At 41.3% G+C, this 25,733-nt stretch overlaps 1 protein-coding gene across 1 annotated transcript in view; it reads left to right on the top strand.

The window, feature by feature from the left end:
* Window positions 1–25,733, top strand: part of Agbl4 (AGBL carboxypeptidase 4) — a 1,006,503-nt gene that overhangs the window by 921,440 nt on the left and 59,330 nt on the right. The window contains exons 10-11 of the mRNA XM_048351274.1: window positions 22,671–22,823; window positions 25,433–25,595. Of these exons, the coding sequence (XP_048207231.1) occupies window positions 22,671–22,823; window positions 25,433–25,595 (316 nt within the window). The remainder of the gene's footprint in view (window positions 1–22,670; window positions 22,824–25,432; window positions 25,596–25,733) is intronic.

The raw sequence follows: 25,733 nt of genomic DNA, 5'->3' as shown, positions 1-25,733 counted from the left end.
TCTCCAACATCTTGTGCAGGCCTTGTGCACCTCTCATGAGAGAGTTGTCTAAGCTGCAACATCCCTGGTGAGAGTATAAACCCCTCATGATTTACAACCTGGGATGTAACCATTTCTCTAATCCCAAACACCCAGCACAGAAGCTGACACATGGTAGGTAGTATTGAGAGCTACACCTGGCTGACTGTACCCCCCTGAAACGATCCCCAATGCATACACCCTGAAACAGCACCCCTGGGAAAATCATCTGAAAGTTTGAATTATCTGCACCTGCCATTCTCTCTCTCCTCTGTCTCCTAGGGCCCAAAGAACTCCCTGTCTTTAAGCCTAACTGTTCATTTTCTTTTCCCCATTGGGGAATGTTGCACTATTTGAAACTCTAAAAATAAATGGACTGATTTCTTCCGGGGTTGTTTGTTTCTTTCTGACTAGGGAGCTTTAAAAAACCTTATTTCCTTTAAACGAATAGAAAGAGTATCACATAGACTTGAAGAGACACAAAATATTCATATACAGTATCACCGAGGGGTTAAAGGCATACAAGCTTTGTAGCCACATAGGTAGTTTTAAATGCCTCCTCTCTCTTACTAAACTATGTGACCTTGAACAAATGGGACACCCTCTCAGAAACTTTATGTTTAAGATGATGATCATATCTAAGGCTCTTTAGAGGTTTTCTTCCATGAAAATTAAGTGAGATGCCTGTCATTCTCACTGCATAGGATGCATTGTTGGGTTATGATAGCCAGTGTTTGCTAGTACCACGCACTGTTTGAAAAAGTCATTTGTATTAACTCTATGAGTTCTCATTGTCATGGTATAGTTTATTATTATCACTCCCATTTTATAGATAAGTAAACCAAAAGTAATTCACCATGCAGCCCCACCAGAGGTACAGTGTGGCACAGTCATCTTGAGCCTTGTATAACCATGGGACAACTCTCTACACTCAGAGCAAGACTGTCATTGGCTTGGTCTGGTAGGCTCCTTGTGGCCCTGGCTCCATCCTTCCACTTTTCCTGACCCTGTTCTTCTGCCTTGGAAATTGGGCCACCTCACAGGAAAATAATCTTCACCACCACCTCTCCTCAGTCCCCACCAGCCCCCAATGGCAGTCTAGAGTCCTGGCTTCTGCCAGGGAGTTCTGAGCCTGCTTCTTAGTTATTAGTCAGGCTGCCAGAGGGCTAGGCAGTCTGTCTGTTTTTCACTCACAGATATCAAGGCAGCTGACAGAGCTGGGCATGCTTGGAAATGGCTTTGGCTATGAGCAGAATTTCAATGAAGGCTCTAACCTACCCAGCCGATGGTGGGGTTTATGATCACTGGAGGCCCTGCCCTACCAGGAAATGTTTGCAGATCAGGGCCCAGCTGCCAGCCCCTGCTCTTGGTGTATGGGACAGTTTCTTGTCCTTCATCCCTGTGGAGAGCTCTCAGTATTGGATGGGCATCTGCTTCCAGGTTGTGTGATGGAGGAGGAAGGAGTAGAAACATTTTCTACCTAGAAGCTGAAGCCCCAAGGCCCAAAAGAGAGAACTATGGGAGAAGATGGGAGCGGACAGTAAGGAGTCTGTTGGGAAAATAAAAATCAGTGGGAAATGATGGATACATTGAAAGTAAAAGCAAACACATAGAATATTTTAGCTCTTCTAGTCTCAGACTTTTCTAGGTCACAATGATGGTGAAAACTGGATAAGAGAGTTCTGGAGGCTTTGAACTTGGAACAAAGCAACCCCTTAAAATTGTGTTTAAGCCAAGAGCTTGTGGCTCATGCCTGTAATCCTTAGGAGCTGAGATCTGAGGATTGCAGTTCAAAGCCAGCCTGGGCAGGAAAGCCTGTGACAGTCGTATATGCAATTAAACCAACAAAAGAAAGAAGCCAGAAAGTAGAGTTGCAGCTCAAGTAGTAGACTAATAGCCTTGGCAAAATGCTCAGGGATAGCGCTCAGGCTCTAAGTTCAAGCCTTAGGACCAGCGCGCGCGCGCATGCGCATACACACACACACACACACACACACACACAATTATACTTAAATGTCACTTTATATCTTAAAAATTCATATAAATGATCTTATACTATAATGTAAATTTCAGTCATTTGCTACTTCATTATGGCTTCAGGAATGTGTCCCATACCCCTTCCCTCTCTACCTGCTCCTGTCTCTCCACCCCAACTTAGCAGTGAGTGTGCCTTTGAGCTTGGAAACACATCCTGTGGGGTGTACTGACTGGCTCCGCCTGTTCGCGACCCGGAGGTTGTGCCTCGGGAGTGAGGCCCTGAAGAACTCCACCTGCCTCAGTCCCTGGGGGCGTGCTTGTTTGCACCGCCTCCTGGAAGAGGGATCCCCTTAGCCCCCTCTGCCTTCCAGGTGGGAACTGGAAAGGCGGCTCTAGCTGGCCACGCCTCCCAGCCTTAAGACCACACGCAGCAAGATGGCAGCCGGCAGTAACCTGGGGTAGGTCCTAGTAATGACATAGACTTAGACCACCCCTTAGGGAGGTCCCATGGCCTTCCGCCCTTGACTGACAGCTCGGACCGCCAATCATAGCCCCTGGCTAGGTATGTTACACCCTCCTCTTCCTGCCATTGCCCATACTTAAGATCCGGTCTGTATCACTAAATTGAGAGCAGTCTTGAACTTCTCTGGAGTGGACTTACTGTTTAACCATGGCAAAAAGGTTGGGTTGGGCTGCCTGCAAGTGACTCACGGCTACTTACCTATTCTGGGTTCACCCTTGGCGGGGTGTGCTTCCTCGCCTCTCCCACTGGTTGGGAGTGCACCCGGGGTGCAGGGACCCCTGCAACATCCCAACCAACATCAAATGTAAGCAGAAACCTAATTCCTAGCAGCCTCTAGCAATCTCCTGTCAAGTGTTACTTATTGAGCCCTAGAGATGCAGAGGTGAGTCCCTCACCCCGTCTTCAGACAGCTCAGAGTCTAATGAGAGAGGAAGACCAGTAGTGGACAGTGTGGTACAGCAGAGCCAGGACAGAGCAGCAACACTGACTTCCGCATGCTCAGCACAAACTCTACACTAGTATTTTTTTTGCCAGTCCTGGGGCTTGAGACTCAGGGACTGAGCACTGTCCCTGGCTTCTTTTTGCTTAAGGCTAGCATAGCACTCTACCTCTTGAGCCACCGCACCACTTCTGGCTTTTTCTATATATGTGGTGTTGGGGAATCGAACCCAGGGCTTCATGTATGTGAGGCAAGTACTCTACCACTAGGCCTCTACACTGGTGTTTTTTTTTTAAACCATATCTCTTCTCCAAACACAATTCGGGAGCAGTTGTTATCAAGTTCATTCCAGGAGTAGAAAAACCAAAGTGAAGAGGATGAATGATTTGCTAGATGGGAGGAAGATTTAATAAAGGAGAGGGTGACCTTGGAAATCAGTGAATTCAAAATAGACAAATGGTCAGAAACGGTATCTAAAAGGAAGCAATGCCTATGTTGAGTCTTAACAGGTAAGTAGGAATTGGCCAGACATTCAGAAATGATGGGAAAGGGAGTTTCAGGTTTGTGGTACAGTATGTGGTAAGCACAGAGTAGTAACAGTAACAAGACTTTCACTGACTGGTCAAAGAATTGAATAGTATCTTATAATTAAAATGAATGATAGAACAGAATATAGAACAGTATAAGAATTAAAGCACAGAGAAGTAGATAGAACTAGATCATGAAGGCCTTTGTGTTTGAAAATTATCCTTTATGTTTTAAGAAAGCAACTAATATTTTTAAGTGGGGGGGTGGTATGGTTGTTTTAATTAGGAAAGTCATAGCTAGCTGTGTTTAGAAGACAAAATGGAGACATTGGATGCTCTTAGAATCTATCTACTCACCCATCCATCCATCTCCATGTGTCTCTATCTTTATCCACATTTGAGACTCTTGCCTTATCTGCCTATGTCTGTCTAGTTATCTATTAGACTTGCCCATTTATCTGATCCCTCAGCTCTCTTTCAGAACCCTAGACAAGTCACTTTACTACTCTGAGACAAGGGTCCCTTATCAATAAAATAAGGATCATGATGCCAGCCTCAGAAGATTAGATTAGGGATTAAGTGTGATATTGCATGTGAAATCTTCTTATATATTACAAAGTACCATACAAATGTGAAAGATTATTATCCAGCTATTGCTCTCTCAAGTGTCTATGGTTTTCCCCAACTCCAACATCCACTGAATGTATGCTACATATCGTGCTCTGTGTGTGTGTATGTGTGTGTAAGACAAGAAGAAATTATACCAAATAGGAAGAATGCCAGCTTTCTAGTGAATTCTAATATGACACATCTATAAGAAGCCAGAATAGAAGCCTCTATATTTCTGACTTGATATGTCTCTCTATCCACCCAGATGCTCACTGACTTAGAACCACCCCAGTCACATTAACCCTCAAATGCCCTCTCCTCTCCACTATAGCTCATTCTCACTATTCTCACTATGAAAGCTTGAGAGCCCATGCCTTTAGTATCAGAGGAAAAGTAAATCATGAAAACACCAGTGCTCTCCTTGGTGTGTTAAGTCCCTTATACTTTTCTTCTTCTTCTTCTTCTTCTTCTTCTTCTTCTTCTTCTTCTTCTTCTTCTTCTTCTTCTTCTTCTTCTTCTTCTTCCTCCTCCTCCTCCTCCTCCTCCTCCTCCTCCTCCTCCCCCTCCCCCCCTCCTCCTCCTCCTCCCCCTCCCCCCCTCCTCCTCCTCCCCCTCCCCCCCTCCTCCTCCTCCCCCTCCCCCTCCCCCTCCCCCTCCCCCTCCTCCTCCTCCTCCTCCTCCTCCTCCTCCTCCTCCTCCTCCTCCTCCTCCTCCTCCTCCTCCCCCTCCTCCTCTTCTTTTTTTGCCAGTCCTGGGCCTTGGACTCAGGTCCTGAGCACTGTTCCTGGCTTCTTTTTGCTCAAGGCTGGCACTCTGCCACTTGATCCACAGTGCCACTTTTGGCCATTTTCTATATATGTGGTGCTGGGGAATCAAACCCAGGGCTTCACGTATACGAGGCAAACACTCTTGCCACTAGGCCATATTCCCCACCCCTTATAATTTTCTTTATAGTTTTATAATCTTCTCCCCTATCCCCATTCTCATGTGGCTCTGAGGACTCTTCTGAAGACTTGACACACTCTACATTACATGAGCCAAAAAAAAAAAGCATCAGGCTAGAAATGGAGCAATTTTCCCAAATTCCATAGGCTCTGGGACTACACTGGAACTACCAAGATTGTAGAGTTGGTAGTGACTTTTTCTTGTAAGCTGCTTGTCCTTTAATACATCTTAAGATGCAGTATTGCAGGGTAGAGTGTAAGTCCTATGCAATCCCTTGCAAGCTTTATAACTCCATGACTTATAACTTATTCAACTACTTGGTAGCTTCAATTTTAAAGTCAATAGATAAATACAAGTCTTCCTCTTAAGGTTGTCAGAACTGAGTAATGTAATAGTCAGTGGAAATTGTTGACACAGGACATACTTTTTCAAGACTCAGATTATTTTCCCTTAGTAATTAATCAAATTATCAATGACCATGCAGTTTTGGTGTTTCTTCATGTAAGGGTACATTTGTTTTGTGTAAGGCTGGATGTAGGTGTGCATGTTTTAAATTTTGACCCACCATTCATAATTACTGAGACACTATCACAGTGTCATGCAGTAGAATTTTCCAGATGATATTAGGTTCCTTTACACCTTCCACTTTAGTAGCCACCAGCCACATGTGAGTTGGATTCAACTCACATGTGGGTACTACAGTTAAGGAAGTATAATTTTAAGTTAATTTCAATTAGATAAAATAGAAATAGTCACAAGAGACTCCTGTATTAGACAGTAGAGCCCCAGGATGTGCCCTTGTTTTTAATTACTCCTGAAATAATTATGCTATGAAAAAATTACTGAACTACTGTTTTTTTCAGTCACTTAGATGTGCACTAACTCATTTAACCCACATCAGCCTTGTGACATGAATAATCTTATTGTCACCTTTATTTTGCTGATAGGGGAACTGAAGTGTGGAGAAATAAAGCAACTCCTTCAAAGCCACCTAGCAGTAAAAGGTCAGAACCCAGATACAAAATTCCAAAGCCATTCTCTTTGCATGACCTAAAATTATGCTATTTGCTATGTGGGCATAATTTCCAGAGTGTGTGTATTATTTCTTCTTGCTGTAAATATATCACTCTGGCTGCAAAAGGGAGAATGGGTTTGGGTGATGGAGAAGAGAAGAAGGTATTTTGAATAGAAACAAAGAAGCATGCAACTAGAGCAGTTAATCACCACAACAGCTAATGTCAAGAGCCAATCTTCTGGTCTTCTGGCTGGTGGCAGGAGCTAGGAAGACCATGAGAGGTCATCAACTTTAAGTCCTTAGTTGAAGAACTATGCAATAGAAGCCCTGAGGCAAGGAGGTGATTTTTCCAGGACTGTCAGAGTTGGCACAAGAGCCTTCTCCTGCTATGATTTTTCTCCTATACCACAAGGCCATGGAAAAATACTTGAGATTTTCTTTTTTGTTTTTAAGCCAGGTACTAGTGGTTCCTGTCTATAGTCCTAGCTACTTAGGAAGTTGAGATCTGAGGATCACAATTTGAAGCAAGTCTGGGCATGAAAGTTGGTAAGACTCATATCTTTGATTAACCATCAAAAAGCAAGAAATGGAACTTTGGCTCAAGTGGTAGAGTTCTAACCTTGAGTAGGAAAAGCTAAGACACATTGCTCATGCCCTGAGTTCAAGCCCCAGTGCTGGCACAAAAATAAAACAACAACAAACAGATGATTTTTATCATCCCCAATTTCCTTTCCTTCATCTAAATCATTCTTTCATTTTTAGAGATTGTTCCTATATTCTTAGATGCCAAGTCACTAAAGGGCAGGAGTTTCTCTGTAAGTCAGTTTTTACAAAGAATAAGAAAATCCTCTCCCAGAAGCTTGAACATGGCCTCTGGAAAATACAGAAATATATACAAGGTATCTTAGAAGTAGAGAGGAAAAGATTATTCTTTTTTTTTTTTTAAGAAGGGGGGAAGGGGCTACACAACTTTTCTGATGCTGATAGTATTCTTCTCTCATCTCTCATTTTCCCACAACTATTTTGTCTTAAGGCTCTGGGAGCCTGTGGGAAGCTGTTGTGTGATTTTTATCTCCATGATTAAAGTGTTACACTTTATTGAGTTCTTTACATCAGCAGCAAAATCTGCAATGCAGGATTTTATATAACACCTCATTTTCTTCTCACACCATTACTGTTATTAACCTGGTGGCAATAAAAAGAAAGTACAGCTTTGCTTATGATGTACTCTTTTATTTTTGTTCCAATAGCAAGAAAGGGGAAAAAAGGGAGAGGAACAAACAGAGAGAGAATAAGGGGGAAAATTTTACCCATTATATGCCTTTGATGTCTGCCCTTCTATCTCTCTGTTCCATGACAGCATTTCTCTCAGAAAACCTGGGATGTAGATTGTCTCTGCTCAAATATGTTTTCTTCTCCATCATGAACTGATTCAATAGGACTTATTGAGTCAATGGAACTCATTTATTTATTTATTTATTCATTCAATAGGATCAACTTAGGATCAACTATGTGCCTGATGCTGCTATATGTTGGACCGATAAAAATACCTACTATGCTGTTTCAGGTCTTGAGTATTTTGTCTAGTGGAAGAAATAGAGCCACAAAGAAGCAATTATAAAACAGTGATATGGTTGTAATCAAGATGGAGGAGTTGAGTGACAACCAAAGTGAAGGAACATTATCAATCATATCTAGATGGGTTATGAAGTCTTACAGAGGGCAAGAGTCTTGTGTCTGGATGTGGAGAATGCCAGTTTGGGCAACGCATTCCTAGTAGCAATATGAGCAAGGCTTTAGAAGGCTCAGAAAATCAAGGCACACCTTGGTCTTTCTTGACTTGGCATGGTAATAGCATAGGCGCAATTAACAGACAAGAGGAAATGAGGTTGGAGATGGAGGCAGGTCATTAGGCAACTGACATTCATATGTGAAATAGATCTTACAGGACTATCTTTATTCTTCTAAGACCAGGTCAAAGACTAGAGAATCAAAGCTGAATCATAGAATAGGAAGAAGTTATGCTGTAGAAAGAAAAATCTAGATTTTAGTTTACTGGAACCTTGAGAAATGTATCAATAAAAACAGTGTGAGGAGGAGATGTTTTTGAACAGGGTGTGTAGGCTGTTGACAGTATTTCATATGTCATAGTATGGATGGAGTAGGGGAGTAATACTCCACATATTTCAAAGAACCATAGAAACTACAATGATTCTGTCTGATTTTGATAAGGTTTATGTTTATAGCTGTGGCCATAGTTGCATGTACAATCTCTGGAACACCTTTCAAGCCAAAGCCAGGTTTGTTACACACAACCCCATCTAACCCTTGCTCAACTCTCACCACTGCTTGCTCACTCTCCCTTGCTGCTTTCTGAGTATAGCAGCCCATCAGAACAAGTCTTGAATGCCTCTTCAGAGGCCTGATGCCCTCCCCCCTCATTTACAACTGAGTAGGGGACCCAGATATTTGAGTAGGTGTTAATTTAGAAGGATTTGTTGTTGTTTTTGTTTTGTTAGCTCTTGTTCTGATTCTATATCCTCATGTAAATGTGCAATGCTTATGTTTAACTATATTAAGAAAGTGCTCTATTTTTATAAGAAGCACATGATTACATAGGGAAAATGTTCCTTTCACTCAAATAGCCATATTTAGGACAAATCAACTCATTTTGGATTAGAATAGCATAACCTAAGGCCATACAACATCTGATGTCCTCTTACTATAATGGGGGACAAACTTGGCTTTGTTTTTGAATGTGTCCTACAAAGCTTATTCTTTGGAAACTTAATTCCCAATGGCAGATGTTGAGACATAGGGCTCAGTGGAAGGTGTATTCAGGTCAGGAGGGCTCTGCCCTCAAGTGGAATAACTGGGCTATGAAATGGGTTTGTAGAAGTGGATTAGCTTTCTTCCACTCTTCTGCTGTTTGAGAACAGAGTTCACACCTCTTGGGCTCTTCTACCCAGGGCTACGTTGAGGATACAACAAGAAGACTCTAACCTTCTTGGGTTGCTGTCTTGATCTTAGGCTTCTCAACCTTCGGAACTATAGAAATTAATTTGTGTTTGTTAAATGATACAGCCTCAAGTATCCTATTAGAACAATCTAATATAAACTAAGATAAATACCTAGGGAACAGATACCCAGTCAAGCTTATAAGATGATGACATCCCCAATCTTAGTGAATGGCCCCACTATTCAAAGCCAAATATTTCAGGCCCAATGTTGGACACTATCAATCTTGCTTTGTAATAAGTCCTATCTTGCTGGGCACCAGTGGCTCATACCTGTAATCCTAGCTACTCAGGAGGCAAAGCCAGCCCGGGCAGGGAAGTCCATGAGATCCTTATCTCCAATTAACCACCAGGAAACTAGAAGTGGTGCTGTACCTCAAATGGTAGAGCTCTCTAGCCTTGAGCTGAAGAGCTCAGGCACAACGCCCAGGCCCAGAGTTCAAGCACCATGACCACCACCACCACCAGCAACAAAAATGGGTCTTATCTTTGTACCATTCTTCACACCCTCCCTGATGGCCCTACTTGAATTCAGGAGCTTTTTGTTTATTTTTAAAATTAATTTTCACTTGGATTATTACAAAAAGATATCCTATTTTACATGTGTTTGACCCTTATAATATCCAATTCTTCATTATAAACTCTGTAACAATATTTGTAGCACTTGTGTGTGTCTGTGTCTGTGTCTGTGTCTGTCTGTGTTTGTGTGTTACTAGAAATCAAACCCCAGGCCTCATGCATGGCAAGCAAGTGCTATACCACTGAACTACATTCCCAGCTCTAACAATTGTCCTAAAATCTAAGACTCATGTTATAGTTCCATAAAACACTTCCACAACTCTATTTTCTACTTATAGAAAAAGCATGATGGTTTAATGGCTCACGATGCCTTCCTTGAATGAGGCTATAGAAGCCATTTCTGTCCTCACCACTCTCAGGCCCTTTAGTCCTGCAAACGCTCTGGCTGGACTAAGATTGTTCAGAGTCACTATCTTTGGAATTCTCTCCTGAGCAGCCATTAGATTGGTGGCTCCGGCACACTCCCACCTGTCTTCCCATCCAACCTTCAGAGCAGCCAGAAAGCTTATACACTTGTCTTGTTTCCTCCACTGTATTGGGAAGTCTAAAGACAGAGGGGATGAGGAGATCAAGATAGTAAGGAGCAGAAGGGAAGAGAAGAGAGAATAACAACATGGGCTTCATATCCATGCCTGTGCCTTTCTTCTTCTCCTCTCCAGTTCTCTCTCCTCAGCTCCCTGCACAGAGTAAAGCAGGTAGAAACCATCTTATTTTCCCCCAGGATAAAGTACATAATTTCAGCATGAATGCTGGCACCTTGAACACTTCTTTGAAAAGCTGTAATATGTACTCTGCCAAGTGGGAAGAATGCATTAGCATGGAAATGATTGAATGGCTGTTCTGCAATAGGCTGTCTCCACAGGCCATGCCAAGGAAAAGGAGTTTGTGCTTGTGTCTTGAAGGAGATAAGGTAGGAAGGTTGGCAGCAGCTGTCCCCAGGGGCAGGGTGGGGGAGAGGGGAGGAAGGAAAGGAGATGGGGGAACAGTGCAAAGCCAGATTCAACGTGGATGGTGTAAGACTCTTTGGACATAGTGGTGAGAGAAGTCACTGAAACCATTCTGGAGATGGGGAAATTGAAGTTCAGAAAGGAAGAGGATTCTCAAGGGTCACAGAGCAGGTTAGTAGGAAGGTCAAGATGAATTTTCTAGGGAGAAAAGTGTTGATATTTACCAAGGACCTTCTGTCTCTTGCTTGGTAGTTAGACATATGTTCTTACCTCTCTGCATCAGCTGACAAACTCCTGTTGCAGAGGCCCCCCACACATTCTGGCCATAGCTATTCATTAAGTTTTAATATGAGCTTATGGTTGTCCTAGTTTCAATACCTTCTGCTTTATCATAAAGCAACATTAACTTTTAATTGCTAACTTAAAAATGTCCCTTAGTTCTCATGGGCTTACATGTTATCACTCAGTCCTTCTCTTAGCCCAGAGCTCCTTGACTATATTGTCTCAATTTCTCATTGAGACTGGGGCTTCCTGAGGAAAGGCTTGGCTTTCCCTCTTATTCTTATGCCCATTCTCCATGGAGGGGCAAGCATATGTGTGGGCACCCCCCCTCCCCCAGGGTGAGGGTCAAGGAGAGGCTTTGGAGGTAATGAAATATGAGTTCAAATCCTAGCTCAACTCCTAATTAGCTATGGGGTCTTGACAAGCCAATCCTTTGAGCTTTCTCTGAGAAACTAATTTCATGAAACTGAAAGATTATTGAGAGTCAGGTGAACTAATTGGTATAAGACTCACTTATAAACTCCATGCAAATATGCAAGATGGTGGTCTTGTTGATAGAATTTTATTGAACAAGGAAGGAAATTGCACTTCTCTGATCTGGGTCCCCAAGCTCCTCTCAACATTGTGCCACTAAAGCACCTCTTCCCTCCTTCAAATTCCTCCCACACATGCAGTTAAGTGCAAGTTGCCCATCTACCCGAAGAGTTTGAGCTCCAGGAGATCCGGATGCCCTATGCCAAGCAAAGCATTGCTGTATAATTGAAAAGAACTCACTGGGAGTGTTGAGTATAACACCAGTGACCTCATTTAACTCTATGACCATGTTGGGTATTTATTATCTCTAATTTACAGATAAGGAAACTAAAGCTCAGAAATTGAGGCTCAGAATGTTTACTTGTGGCTAAGTTGACATCAGACACCAAGTCTACCAAACCTCTCACCTCACCCTTCTCATGACTGTCCTTGTATGATCATTGTCATGACTATCAGTAGGGTCACTGGTAGCTGATACTGGGAGCAGGAGGCAAAGATGAGGCTTTCATTCCTTTACCTAGGAAGCTATGACCCTAACCTTCTTGTGCTAAACCTTTGCCCTCCAAGCATAGAGGTGGAGGAGGAATATAAGTAGGTGAAGGCTCCCTTTATCCAGGCTAGATCTAGCACTTTCTGGATTCTCACAAGGGCCTACTAAGTACCTCCAGGTATTCAGGAGTATCTCCATCATTTACATGCAGGTTTGACTTTTCATTTCCAAGAAGAGTTGGATTCTAAGACACAAATTAGTAAATCAAGGTGAGTTTTCTCTGTGTCTTGCTGCTACAAATACAATTTCCCCACCTAGGCATCCCTCTCACAACATTTCTTGCTGAGCCCAAAAAGGCCCACCATACAGAAGTTGGGCTGTTCTGAATAGTTTAGTTCTAGGTCTGAAGCTTGGGCTTTGATCTTAGCTCTACCACTTTCAAACTCTTTGCTTTGGATTCCTCATATATTGTCAGCATTTACTATGAGGTAGCTATAGGAATATTACGGAACAAGACTAAGCAGTGTTCTTTAAATGTCAGCAACTTTGATGATATCATAGTAAAGAACGTGGTTGATGTAACAGAACTGGGCTCTGCCAGTTATGTCTATGGGATTTGAGGGTTCCTTGGCAAGCTATTTCATCTCTGTTCCTTGAGTTGCTTGATTTGTGATGGAAGTTTCTATCTGATGAGTTTGTGAGATTAATTAGTGCCTGGCTGTCATAAGTGCTACACTCTGTTCATGATTTCTCTCCTCTGAATAACATGGAGGCTCTGGGGCTTCCTATGGCTGCAACCCTTGGTGCACTTTTTTTTTTTCCTGAATCTAGGATACTCCATTAATTCATTCATTTGTTTATCTGCTCAGCAAATATCTGTGATGTGCCAGCTCCACTGAGATACTGTGAGATGCAGAGCTAATCATTCTCCTTGCTCTCAGAGAGTTCATGAACCGTACCTTCCTCCGTAGTCCCTTTGCTGTGGGTGGTTTTTCAGAAAACCCATACTCTTCTTATTTTCTTCCTGCTTCCCTGGCAATTGCACAGTCCCATTTGCTTCTTCTATCTAAACTCTCCATTTTAGAGGACTCTAGACTTAATCTGGGACTTGCCTTTGTTCCACACTCTCCCAGTGGTTTTAAATAGTACCTCTATGTTAATGATCCTCAAAATCAAATCCTTAGACTAGTTCTCTCCTCAAGGAATGGCTTACATAAATTTAACTTCCTGTAGCTTCCAGTTGGGTATCTAATGAGTATCCATTTCAAACTGCAAAAGCCCATATTTGAGCTCTTGATTTCCTTGCCATTAGTATACCCTAGTCTCTCCTATCCCTGTACATGGCATAGCTATCCCTTGCTTGAGTCACAAAATGGATTCTTCTTTAATTCTTCCCACAAACAATCCATGCAAAGATTCTACTGGAGTGGCCAAAATATTTGTCAAGTCTGTCCTTTTTTCGTCTCTACTGTCATCAGAATAATTCAGAGTGTTTTGGTCTATTGGGAGAATTGTTTCTAAGCTCCTCCATTCAGGTCCTTTATCTGAGTAGTTGGCATGGTACCATTACATTGTTTCTCTGTTAGAATGGCTTTCCATCATCCATAGGACAGACTCTAAACCCTGATCATGGCCCACAAGGTCCTGCATGATCCAGATCCCGTGACCCTCTCAAGTTCATTTCCAATTCACAGCACAGTCCTTCCACTGAGAATGTCACACGCTTACTGCAGAGCCTTTGCTGCCCATAGTTCTCTTGACAGCTTTTTTAAATGACAGGTTCAGCTCCAATGTCAGAAGCCTTTCCTGATCACCAAGTAGACTCTGTGCTCATCCACTTTGCTGTTGGCCTCCTGTAGCTCCTCTTAGAGAATCCTTGGCATGTATTATAACCTCTACTGCCTAGCCTATCTGCAGTCTGTGGTTGGTGACACAGCCCTGGGTGTCAGCTCTTCACAGCAGGTACTTTATCTTTCTTGCTCACCTTCAGGTCCTGTGGTGGTACCTGCAGTGTAGCATAATAGTAAATATATGACGAATGAATGAATGCATGAACATTTTAACAAAGAGATCATTTTAAAAAAATCAGTGAGAATCAAGAGAGACGTACTCCCTTCTGGTAAGAGTTAAGGAAGTCTTTGTCAAGGGGCCATTTTGAGCTGAGCAGTGAAAGATGAGCAAGATGTTAGCAGGTGGGGAAAAGAAGGGAGGAAGGAGACAAGCATTCCCACTTGAAGGAAGAGCAGACTGAAAGGCACAGAGCAAACGGCATGAAATGTTCAAAAGGTTACAGAGGCCCTATGCAGTTGGTCTATTCAGGTGTGAGACACAAAGAAGAGGAAGGTAAGGAGCCCATCATCCATCCCTTTGTTTCCTTGCTCCAACTGCCTGGGTTTCTTATTGTGGTTATCCCCACACAAGCCCCAATTTGTCATATTGATAACTAGATTATGTCAGGGATTTCTGTTTAGCCACATTCAGGATGTATCTGAAAAAGGAAGGTTTAACTAGACTACCGCAGAGATTTATACTATGCATGATTGGAAAAAAACAAATTTACATTGTTTTGTTTGTTTTATTTATGGTCACTTTGTTTTCTATACATGGACTTGCTATGTTGCCTAGGCTAGCCCTGAACTCCTGGCTTCATGTGATCTTCTTGCCTCAGCTTCTCCCGTAGGTAGAACTACAGGTACACACCCCTGTACCACGCAGTGGTTGTTAAGGAAAGAGTCCTTCATGTTTCTAACTTCCAGAAATAGTTTTCACTTCTTCATAGAAAAATACAAGGATGTACTTTAGTTGCTAACAAAAAGAATATATTGGAGAGTTTATTTGCTTAAGTCCCATTGTGGAAACATCTTCTTGGGGCAAGTCTTAGTGAGGAAGAATGTTTTCAAACACTTCTTGATCCTTCCATACACACCTACCTTAATACTTGGACTTAACTTTTGAGAAGCAAAGGCCAGCTGTCTACCTACCCCCAGGCTAGTAGTGAAGGAGGCTGCTTGGGGGCTTGTCTGACTGAGATGGGGTAACTATCTCACTTGTGCAGGCATACAGCAGTAGACAGGGAAAGTAGCCTTGTTCCAGCCACTTGGGTCTGAGACTCAGCTCTGCCACTTCTGTGTAATGCTGGACATGGTACTTACACTCTCTGATTAGTTCCTACTACTGCAAAACAGGAATAACAACAAATCTGAAGTGTAGTTTCCTCCTCACCTTCTTCAAAGGTGAACTAAAAGCCCTTTGCCCTTTCTGAACTGGATCTCCCTGGTTTGCCTTTCCTTCATGGGGTTGAATATGTGATAGACTCTGAATTGCCCCCAATTGTGAACAATTTAGCCCCACGTCAGAACGCAGAGCTCAAGTTTTGCTTCATGCCAAGTGAGATGAAGCAGAGAAGCAGCTCTGAATGTAGAAAGAAAACCCATTTCCTCCCTGGTGTCTAAGAGGAAGCAAACTCCACACTAAATTATGTTGCAAATATGCCCCAAGGTAGTTTTAATTTTATTGGCACTGATTTTAATTTACTCTTTAGGCCCCTGATTGCAGGATGAGCTGTTGGCTGCTGGCAAGGGGAGAGCCCTTCATCACTTGGTTTTAATTAAGGTTCTTAAGTTTGGAAGGAAAAGAACAGAGATGTCCTGTGCCTCCCCCCTCCCCTTCTCATTCCCAAGTTATAATTAAGGCCCTGCATTTGTGACACACCCTGCATTCTAGTATGGCCAAAGTAAAGTGTCTTGTTTTATTGCTAGAAAAAGCCCAAAATGCATTTCTTTGTTCATTAATTCACTCATCATTTCATTTGATTTCATTCATTCCTCAATCAAACAGTTAAAGATGACTTACTATAGGCCAGGCTTTGTCCTGCTCAACAATAGAAGACCCCTGTCCTCAAAGAACAAAATCTCAAGGAAGAGATGAAAATAAATGAAGAATTTCAGTGCCATGTAGAGGAGGTGCTTTACTCAGACTGAAGAATAAAATGAAACTTCTTTTCTTCTTCTTCTCTTTTGACAATCCTAAGAATTGAATACAACGCTTCAAGCATGCTAGGAAAGTGTTCTGTCACTGAGATACAGCCCAATCCTTCTTAAATTTTATTTTGAAGCAGTGTTTCTATGAAGTTGCCCAAGCTGGTCTTAAAGTCAGTATGTAGCCCAGGCTTGACATGAAGTTTTGATCCTCTTGCCTCAGCCTCCCAGGTTGCTGGGAAGACAAGTTTGCCCCAGCCTCACTGCCATCCTCACATCTGGAAAAACAAGGCTTTTGAGTTGAGATTTTTGTAATAGTTAAGATGAATAATACTAGCTGCAATAAGCAATCCTCAAATGTCACTGGCTTAATATACTGAAGGTCCATTCCTCTCTCCCATAAGTCTGATGCATTTATCTAAAAGTATTGATTCAGAGACATAGGTTTCTTCCTTCTTATAGTATCACCATATCTCTATTTATTGTAGTACTAGGGTTCGAACTCAAAACCCCAAGTGTGTTAGACAGGTACCCTACCACTTGAGCCATGCCTTCAGCCCCTTTTTACATTGATTATTTTCAAGGTATTTGCTTTATGTCCTGGCCAGACTACACTGTGATCCTCCTATTTGTGTTTGCCTGTCACTGAGAATAAAAGATACATTCCACTGTGCCCAGCTTCTGGTTGCAGTGGAATCTTGTGAACGTTTTGTCCAAGCTAGCCTAGAATCAAGATGATCTCCATGATCTCTGCCTCCCAAATAGCAAGGATTAAAGACTTGAGTCACTGCTGCTGGTTAATACCATCATGTTTGAATGTCTGAGAAGAGAGAATGTGGTTGATTGTGTAAAAGTTTATGGCCAGGCACAACGTAGTAGCTTTTACCACTGCCCACACCCCACTTCATTCCAACCAAATGGCAAGAGAGAATGAAAAATGTCCTTTATGTTTTGGGAACAGAAAATGGGATTAGTGAGCATCTATTCAGTTTAGGACTTATTGGTTTTTTGTAGTTTGTTTTCTAATAGGCTGGTCTTGTTTAAAAGTGTATGTAACACAGGCTAGTTTTGAACTCATTGCCCTTCTGCTATAGCCTCCCGAGTGCTGGAATTATTTATGCTTTACATTTTAAGGTTGAGTAAAAATTAACTATATGAAAGGCTAGAGGAAGTATATTCTAGTCAGAGGAGATGTGAATTCAGTGTGAATTCAGAAACCACAGTCATGAACAGAGTGGTTCAAGGTACTCCAGGTTACTCTATGAGGCTGAAGGGTAGAGTATCAGATCATAAATGGCAACAGCTGAATCTGGGGTCAGAGATCAGTTCATGTGAGTCTTTAAAACATTAAGAGGATTGATCTTTATCTTATGAGTAAAAGAACGTGACTATTTGCTTGACTTGAGCTCTATCATTTGAACCATGTCTCTAGCCTTGCTTATTTGCCCCTTATGCCAGTGCTGCGGCTTAACTTAGGACCTCTGTGCTCTTGCTTGGCTTTTTTCTTTCTGAGCTGGTGCTCTACCACTTGTGTCACACATCCAGCCTTTTGGAAGCTAACTGGAGTCTCCTGCTTTTGTCTGCCTTGGCTGGCTCTGAACTTGATCCTTTGGACCTCAGCCTTCTGAACAGCTAGAATTATGGGCATGAGCCACTGGTGCCCAGCTGCAGCTCAGTTTTAACTCTTGCAGCAACATGGTTTGATTTCATTAAAAAATCACCAAAGAAATCAGCTTAAGAAGCTATTGTAATAGTAGATCAAGTAAGAGAGATGATGAGAACTTGGATCAAATATTGCCCCGGGCCTTCAAGATTCCATAGGAAAGCACACTCATTAGCCAGATTGAACATACAGTAACAAGTACTGATATCAAGGTTCAAGCAAGAACATTTGCAGAGAGTGAAGGATTGTTTTATTTTAACTAAAGATGATAAGAAATCTTTATTCAGGTACCACTTTTACAAAAGAGAATTAAAGTAAGATGTATTGCTATGTGGCTATAGTCACAGACTATGTTAATTACCATTAGAACACCCACTTTGGCTTTTTGTATTTGATTTTAACTGTGCAAACCCAAATCTATAGAAACTAGTTTAGGCACAAAGCATAATCAGGGTTGTTGGAATGAGTGTTTATGTTTCCTCTCACATTTCTAGTCAAGTACCAAATATGTATAGTAAACAGGGAAAAGAACTAAGCCTTCAACCTCAGATCCTATTCCAACACATTCCCTACATCTTTTTCTGCACTATTCCAGCCCTTAGGATTTTAGGATAAGAAAGGTCTTTAGAAATCAACATCCTTTTAAGTTTTTTTTTGTGGTATTGGGCAATGCAACTAGAAGTGAAAAATAAATCCAGAGAATAAAAACTAAGAAAAAAAACTGTTGTGTACTAGTGATAAGATTGCCTGACAAACACTGTCCCTTTATTTGTCCTCCTCTAGACACCCACTTCCTTCATATTCCTCAAGCATGCCAAATACAAGTTACTTTCCACTAACTTCTTCTATAGGAAAACTCTCCTTTTTATATCCTTGAGACTCGCTCTTCTATTTCATTCAAGTCTCTATATTTCTAGACCCTCTGTTATTTTCTTTTTCCTTGCCCTGCTTGGTCTCCATGGCACTCATGACTCTTTATGGATATCTTTATTAATGGACTGACTTTATTTATAACATATGGAAGGTAAACTGTTTGAGATCAAGAGCCTTCTTTTGTGCTCATTGCTATGTCCCTAGTGTCACATATACTCTCTAGCACATATTCCAAATTCCTATAGAACTTTCTGATACATTGTGGGTACTCAGTGGTTATTGTTGAACAAATAAACAAATGAAAACACAAGAAAATCAAATTTGAAATTATAATCAAAAGAATTAGTGAAGTGTTTGGGCATAAACTTTCTGGTCCTGGGTATTGAATGCAGGGCCTGAGCACTGTCCCTGGCTTCCTTTTGCTTGAGGCTAGTATGCTACCACTTAAACTACAGTGCCATTTCCAGCTTTTTCTGTTTATGTGGTGCTAAGGAATCGAACCCAGGGCTTCATGGATGCTAGGCAAGCACTCTACTGCTAAGCCACATTCCCAGCCCCATAAACTTTTATGTATTAAAAACAAAAACTTTCATATTACAGAGAATTACCATGAGAATATTTATTGGAGGAAAATATAACATTTACAACAGCAACTAAAAATATGAACAATCTGTATAAAAGGAAATGTTCTGGGCTGGAGGTTTTGTGCAAGTAGAGCACTTAACAAGCACAAATTCCTAAGTTCAAATCCTGGGAGAGAGAGAGAGGAGAGAGAGAGAGAGAGAGAGAGAGAGAGAGAGAGAGAGAGAGAGAGAGAGAGAGAGAGAGAGAGAGAATGAAAGGAAGAGAGCACGAGAGAGTTGTTAGTTGATCAGAACATTATATCTAAACAACAACAAAACCTTTACAAACTTCCCTGTTGTACCCAACAGAAAACCTAAATAAATGGAAAGTCAAAACATATTCTTGGGTGAGAAGACTGCAATTCATGAGTCAATTCTTTCTAGAGCAACTTATAGATTTCATTTTATTTTATTATAAATATTGAGAATATTGGCAGGATTTAGTAGCTGGAGCTAGTTATAAAATTTGAATAGAAAAGTATGCAAAATTCCATGGATGTTAAGAAAATAAAGCGTAACAAATTAGATATTAGCTCTCCAAATATTAAAAGTTGTTATGAACAGGAAATAACTTAAACCATGTAATATTGATATAGGCATAGAAAAATTGTTAGAACAGAGTAGGAAACCCAAAAATAAAAGAAAATACATACAAAAATAGCATGGTAAATATGTTTCTTCAAGTCATATAGAGGACAAGATACATAATTCAATAAATAGCATTGAGACAACATAGTTTAGCACTTACTTCATTCCCTTCACCAATACAAATTGAAATAGAAATAAAATATTTTAAGAATAATCAATGAAACAATAAAATAGGACAAAGAATGAAAAAGTTCAAACCCAAAACCACAAAAGGAAAATGATACATCTGACCATGTAAAAACTTAACATTTTAAACTTTCTACATGTAAAACAAGCAAATAAAGCAAAAGGCAAGTGACAAATAAATGTTTATTCTACACAGGAAGGTTAATTTCTCTGACACATAGCTTCTGTAAGTCAGTAAGAAAAAAAGCTCAACAATCTCATCCTTAAAATAGACAAAGAAAATGAATAGTCAATTCATAGAAGAGAAAGATCAAAGAGTTCTTAAACATATGGAAAGTGTTTAACCATATAATAAAAACAAAATTATTCTTACATAAATTTAGATTAAAAGTATTCCTAAATAACATTTTCACCCACAAACTTAGTAAATTTCAAAAAATTTAGTCCCTCTGGTGATATAAATAAAGTAATTGATATCAAGATGTATATGGCTAGGAGTTATGATTTTTCTAAGATCAATAAGTCAAAATTTATCAGAATTGCAAAGATGCATAGGATCTAGGAATTTTGTTCCAGGGATGTTTGATTTGGTTTGGTTTTCTTTGCTTTGGTTTTGAGACAAGATTCTCATGAAATAGCCCAAACTGGCCTTCAACTTATTATTTTCCTGCCTCAGAGTCCTGAGTGCCGGGATTATTGGCATGCACCACTACATTCACCTCTAGGAATTATTCCTTTATATAACTGTGTATGTATGAGATGCTACATATGCAAAGCCTATCATTGAGACATCATAACAGGAAAGGGTTGGAAATACCTTAAATGCATGTCTGTAGGAAACTCGATAGTATATAGATGGCTGTTGAAAGGTGAAATCACCTTTTGTTTTCTGAGAAAGAATTACCTCCAAGATCTATTCAGAGGAGAAATAAAGCAGATCTGGATAGTGTATTTGAGGTACTACTATGTGAGGATTGGGGAATATTTTATATACACAGCTATCTCTTGAACAATACACAGAAGTCTGATCATATTACTTGCTTCTGAGGAGTAAAACTGAGTGGAGGATGAGGTGGAAGGGAGACTGTTACTGTATGGTATCGCAAACCATTTTTTACTTTTGAATCATCTGAGTGAGTCAATTATAGTTCATCTGCTGGTTGTTGAAAGAGAAGTCACATTAGCCACCAGGCATGAAGGACAATAGATGCCATACCTAAATGAGAATGGTTATCAGAAGAGCATGCCTCTAATTCTTGCTCCTTCACCAGCTTGCTGGCCACCCTTAAGCAGGCCACCTCCCGACTCAGGGCTAAACCAAGAAAGGTCAAAGAAACTGATTTTCAAGGCCTTCTCTCTGGTTCTGACAGCCAGAGTTAGAAAGAGATATAAATTGCAGTTTTTCCTCACACATTTCTTAAGTCATCTCTCTACCACCTCCTTTCCTCTGTAGCTCATCAAATGCTCAGAGGAAAAGACAGACAATTGAAGAAAATAAAATTGCAAAAATGACTTTTATAGGGCTCCTGTTGAATCATTGTGTATTCCACCTCCAAAGCTGAAAATGATGAGTTTAATATCACACAGAGCCGTGCATCTTGTATCTCTCAAAAGACAGCTTATGCTACCCAGAGAACTGGGAGCTTGGCAAGACATAATTTTTCACTCCAACTTGGAGGCAAATGAAATGACAGTCATCAAGCCCACATTCTAGAAGCAACATGGTTTTCATTTGGCTTTAACTTCATTTGAAATTGTCCCGAGGAGGGAGAATCTTTTCAGATGTGGTCTTTTCTTCTTTTTCTCAGACTATGTACCCAAGAGAAGGTAGAGGTAGCCAGGTTTCTGCCTTGGGTGTTTCTGTGTTGGCCATGTGATGATAAGTTAATTATACCAGAGGTCCAGAAGTGTATGTGGTAAGCCCCAATTCTTCTATGAGCTTGAATAAATCTCTTCCATGTTTGAGCCCTCTGTTATTTTCACAGAGGACTGATAGATACATATTGGGCAGAGAGGTAGGAAGAGAAGGTTGTACTTTGAGAGGTGTTGAAACTCTAATGGTCTAAAAATTGCCTCCATTTCTGCCAGTCCATTGTAGTATCTGATCTTTAGTTCAGTTCTTCTGAAGACAGGTGCTGAACATCTGCACTTACAGACATTGATCTAGTTACACACATCTCCCAGACTTTCTCAGAAGGTCAACAGCTATTATCATACTAAGCTAGGAAGCACCTTAAATATATGTAAGCAGAGAGCGGAGAAAGACTAATTGATGTCATTGCACACTACAAAAGCTTCTTCCCATCATGGCCAATTTAAATGTTATTGGAGAACACTTATGGAATCATCATGAAAAAATTAAATAGAAGAATTAACTAAAACACCATATAGATAAAGTTCCCATGTATTAGATAATTAGGAAGTGATAGAGATTATTATTACTGTATCTGATTCCCACTGGGACTGTCTGAGGTTGGAATCAAAATATGTTTTTTGGATGAAAAGGCTAAGGCACAAAATAGAAACATGATTTACATTAGATCCCCCAGCTAGAAGTAGTAAGGTCAGAGGGTGGGGGATGTAATGACAGGCCAAAAAAGAATTACAATTAGATTACCATTAGGGAGTCATTTCTCCTTATCAGATGACTGTATATTCCTAATGTCTAATCATGAATGTGTTACCTGTTCTGCACAAGCAACATCTTGAATGCATATCACCAAAACCTCACTTCCTCAGAAGTGTGTGTGTGTGTGTGTGTGTGTGTGTGTGTGTGTGTGCTTGTGCAGTGTCTGGTCCCTTTAAGACAAGCTCTATGGTCTCAGATTTCTCATTTGCTAGCCTTTTTCTCTTAACAGAAAACAAGTCTGGAGTTCTATATTGACATCCACGCCCACTCCACCATGATGAATGGCTTCATGTATGGCAATATCTTTGAGGATGAGGAACGGTTCCAACGGCAGGCTGTTTTTCCCAAGCTCCTTTGCCAGAATGCTGAAGACTTCTCCTATGTAAGTCAGAAGCTCTCACATAGCCACTCCCCTCACCTCCTTGGACACTCAGTGCCTTTTCCTTTTGCTGCCTCCCTCTTTCTTCTGTCTTAGTTCAGTTTGGGTTGACCTTCACCTTCATACAACACTTCCAGCTCTTGTCTGACTGATAAAGACAGAGGTATACAAGCTATGAACCCTGCTCTCAAGCTGTCCATCTCAACAGGAAGAAAGACTCCAACAGGGCTGTGTTTGGACTATCTGAGAAGCTGGCATTTATGTATGGGTCTGACTCCCAACATTAATAAGGAAAAGAAACTCACTGAGTACCTCCACCAATTCATGTAGGTTCCAGGGGCTGTTTTTATCTACCCTCAATGGTTTAATTCAAGCCAGTATGTCTGCTCAAAGAGTCATATGCTCACCATTCTCTTCCTCCATGGCTATTTCCCAGCCTCAGTTTCTTTGTCAATAATTGTCAGGCAAGCCTTATCTACTCTGACTATACCACAGCCTCCTAGGATGACATGTGTAGCCATAGATATGAAAGCCCCCCTGCAGACAGTAAAGATCTCAACAAACTCCCAAGACTGTTTGTACTTAATCACATGTAAGGAAGATAGTACAGGTTATGAGGCAACAGTTTGAAAAAGCTTGTAGCAGAAAGCAATATCGAAAACCAACAGAGATCAAAGATAAAGGAAGGATCAGAATGTGGTGCTGGAGCATGTGATTTTTTTTTTTGGCCTATTTCCTTTTGTTTTGACACTAAATCTCTGGGTCTTGTTATTTCCATGTTGCCACAGGGGGAGTGGCCCATGGAGGTCATAGCAATTTTTGGAGTTGATGAGCTGAAAATTCACCTGCTCATTGCTTCAGGCTGGACATTAGTGAGGATGATGGATTTCTGTGTGTTCACTAAAATGCACTTTGAATCCAAGAATCTTTGCATGTTAGTGTGGGAGAGGAACTAAGATTGTTTAGCCTGTCTTTCTTTCCACACAAGAGGCACCAATGGTCCAGGAAGGCTGAGAATCTAGTGCAATGTATCCATCAATTAAGGGTAGAATCAAAGCATGTACCTACCCATTTGAAGCTACACTGGACAAAAATAGCTACGCTTTATGTAGGAAGCTCTATGGGATGGCCAACTCTCTCTTTGAAACCAGGGCAGTTTCAGAGAAGGCTCTGGCTTCCTGGGTCCAGGTACCTTGGAAGGTAGGTCACAGGTCTCAGAGACCCTCACAAGGGTGAGGTTTCTAGGACCTACAGAAGGTATACCATCTGGAAGCCTTATTTCTGACTTTGTCTAATGATGTTCCTGCAGTGCGGTCTCCTTAGGAACTCAAGGCTGGAGTCAAATGATCTATTCTGATCCAATCAGGGTCACTTCTCCAATTTTCAGATCCTAACTCCAAAATGAGAGAGTTAGATTTCACTATGTGGGTTTCAAAGAGACCTTTTCACATCTGACATTCTATTATTTTTTTCATCCTTTCCTTTAAACAGACACACACACACACACACACACACACACACACACACATACACTTTTGTGTTTCTTTCACTCTCTTTTTTTCCCTCTTTTCCTTCTTTGATCTCCTACTGAATATTGCAAAATCCTCTTTGTAAAACCACAGTTGTCATTCCCTTAGATTTCTATGGACTCACAACATCAAGTGAACTGAGCCTCGCAACTCCACTATACAGATGAGGAAACTAAGGCTAGGCCAACTAAAGCAGCACACTTAATGAAACACCATTAAGAAGCAGTAGAACTTGTGCTTTTTTTTTTTTTTTTTTTGCCAGTCCTGGGCCTTGGACTCAGGGCCTGAGCACTGTCCCTGGCTTCTTCCCGCTCAAGGCTAGCACTCTGCCACTTGAGCCACAGCGCCGCTTCTGGCCGTTTTCTGTATATGTGGTGCTGGGGAATCGAACCTAGGGCCTCGTGTATCCGAGGCAGGCACTCTTGCCACTAGGCTATATCCCCAGCCCGAACTTGTGCTTTAACAGAGGACTGGATCTTCTTACTCTTATCTACAATAAGTGTAATGCCAACACTCTAATGAAGAAACAACCATGACCCCTACCCTCTGGTGATGTGGGACATGAACCTAGCCATCTCTAATGGGGTTGGAAACGTTGGGGGTACTTGTAGGCACATACTTCTAGGTTCAAACCTCTACTATTTTACTCACTCTCTCTACCTTTGTGAGCTTCCATTTCCCTAACTATACAGAGTTAAAATATTAAAAACTACATTTAAGCCTTCCTTTGAAGCCTAAATGAAACATTACATGTGAGAACAATATTGTAAGATTGAAAGCACTACCTATAGTTTAGTTCTGATTATCATAATAATGTAGTCCCTTCTGGTTCTCTGTCTGCCTCAATGCACTCCGTGTGACCCCATTCACATTTCCATCAGAAGTTGTTGAATGGCAGTCACTGTGACCCAAGAACCCTACTGGATTCTTTCACTTGTGTTTGTTGATTCCATCTATCCTTTTAATAACTCCAAGATATGGGATCTCCAGTGAAGAAGACATGGAGGTGCTATAAGATTTTCGTGTGACTCACTAGCCAGAAGGAGCTCCATACTAATGGTCCCCTCTTACTTTCTCTCCTAGTCAAGTACATCCTTCAACAGGGATGCAGTGAAGGCAGGAACTGGCCGGCGCTTCCTCGGTGGGCTCCTGGACCACACTTCCTACTGCTATACCCTCGAGGTCTCCTTCTACAGCTACATCATTGGGGGCACCACTTCTGCTGTGCCCTATACTGAAGAAGCCTGTATCCTTCAGCAGGTACCCATTTGGCCCTAGGCCACCCCTCATCCATCTGACAGGCTTTCCTATAAAGGTCAGGAGTCCATCCTCTGCTCAGGAAAAAGGTAGATTTGGGGTAAGCATAAAAGTAGGAGGTTCTGCT

This window comes from Perognathus longimembris, chromosome 7 (assembly GCF_023159225.1).
Source record: "Perognathus longimembris pacificus isolate PPM17 chromosome 7, ASM2315922v1, whole genome shotgun sequence".
NCBI lineage: Eukaryota > Metazoa > Chordata > Mammalia > Rodentia > Heteromyidae > Perognathus > Perognathus longimembris.
This window is presented reverse-complemented; position numbering and strand designations above follow the sequence as displayed.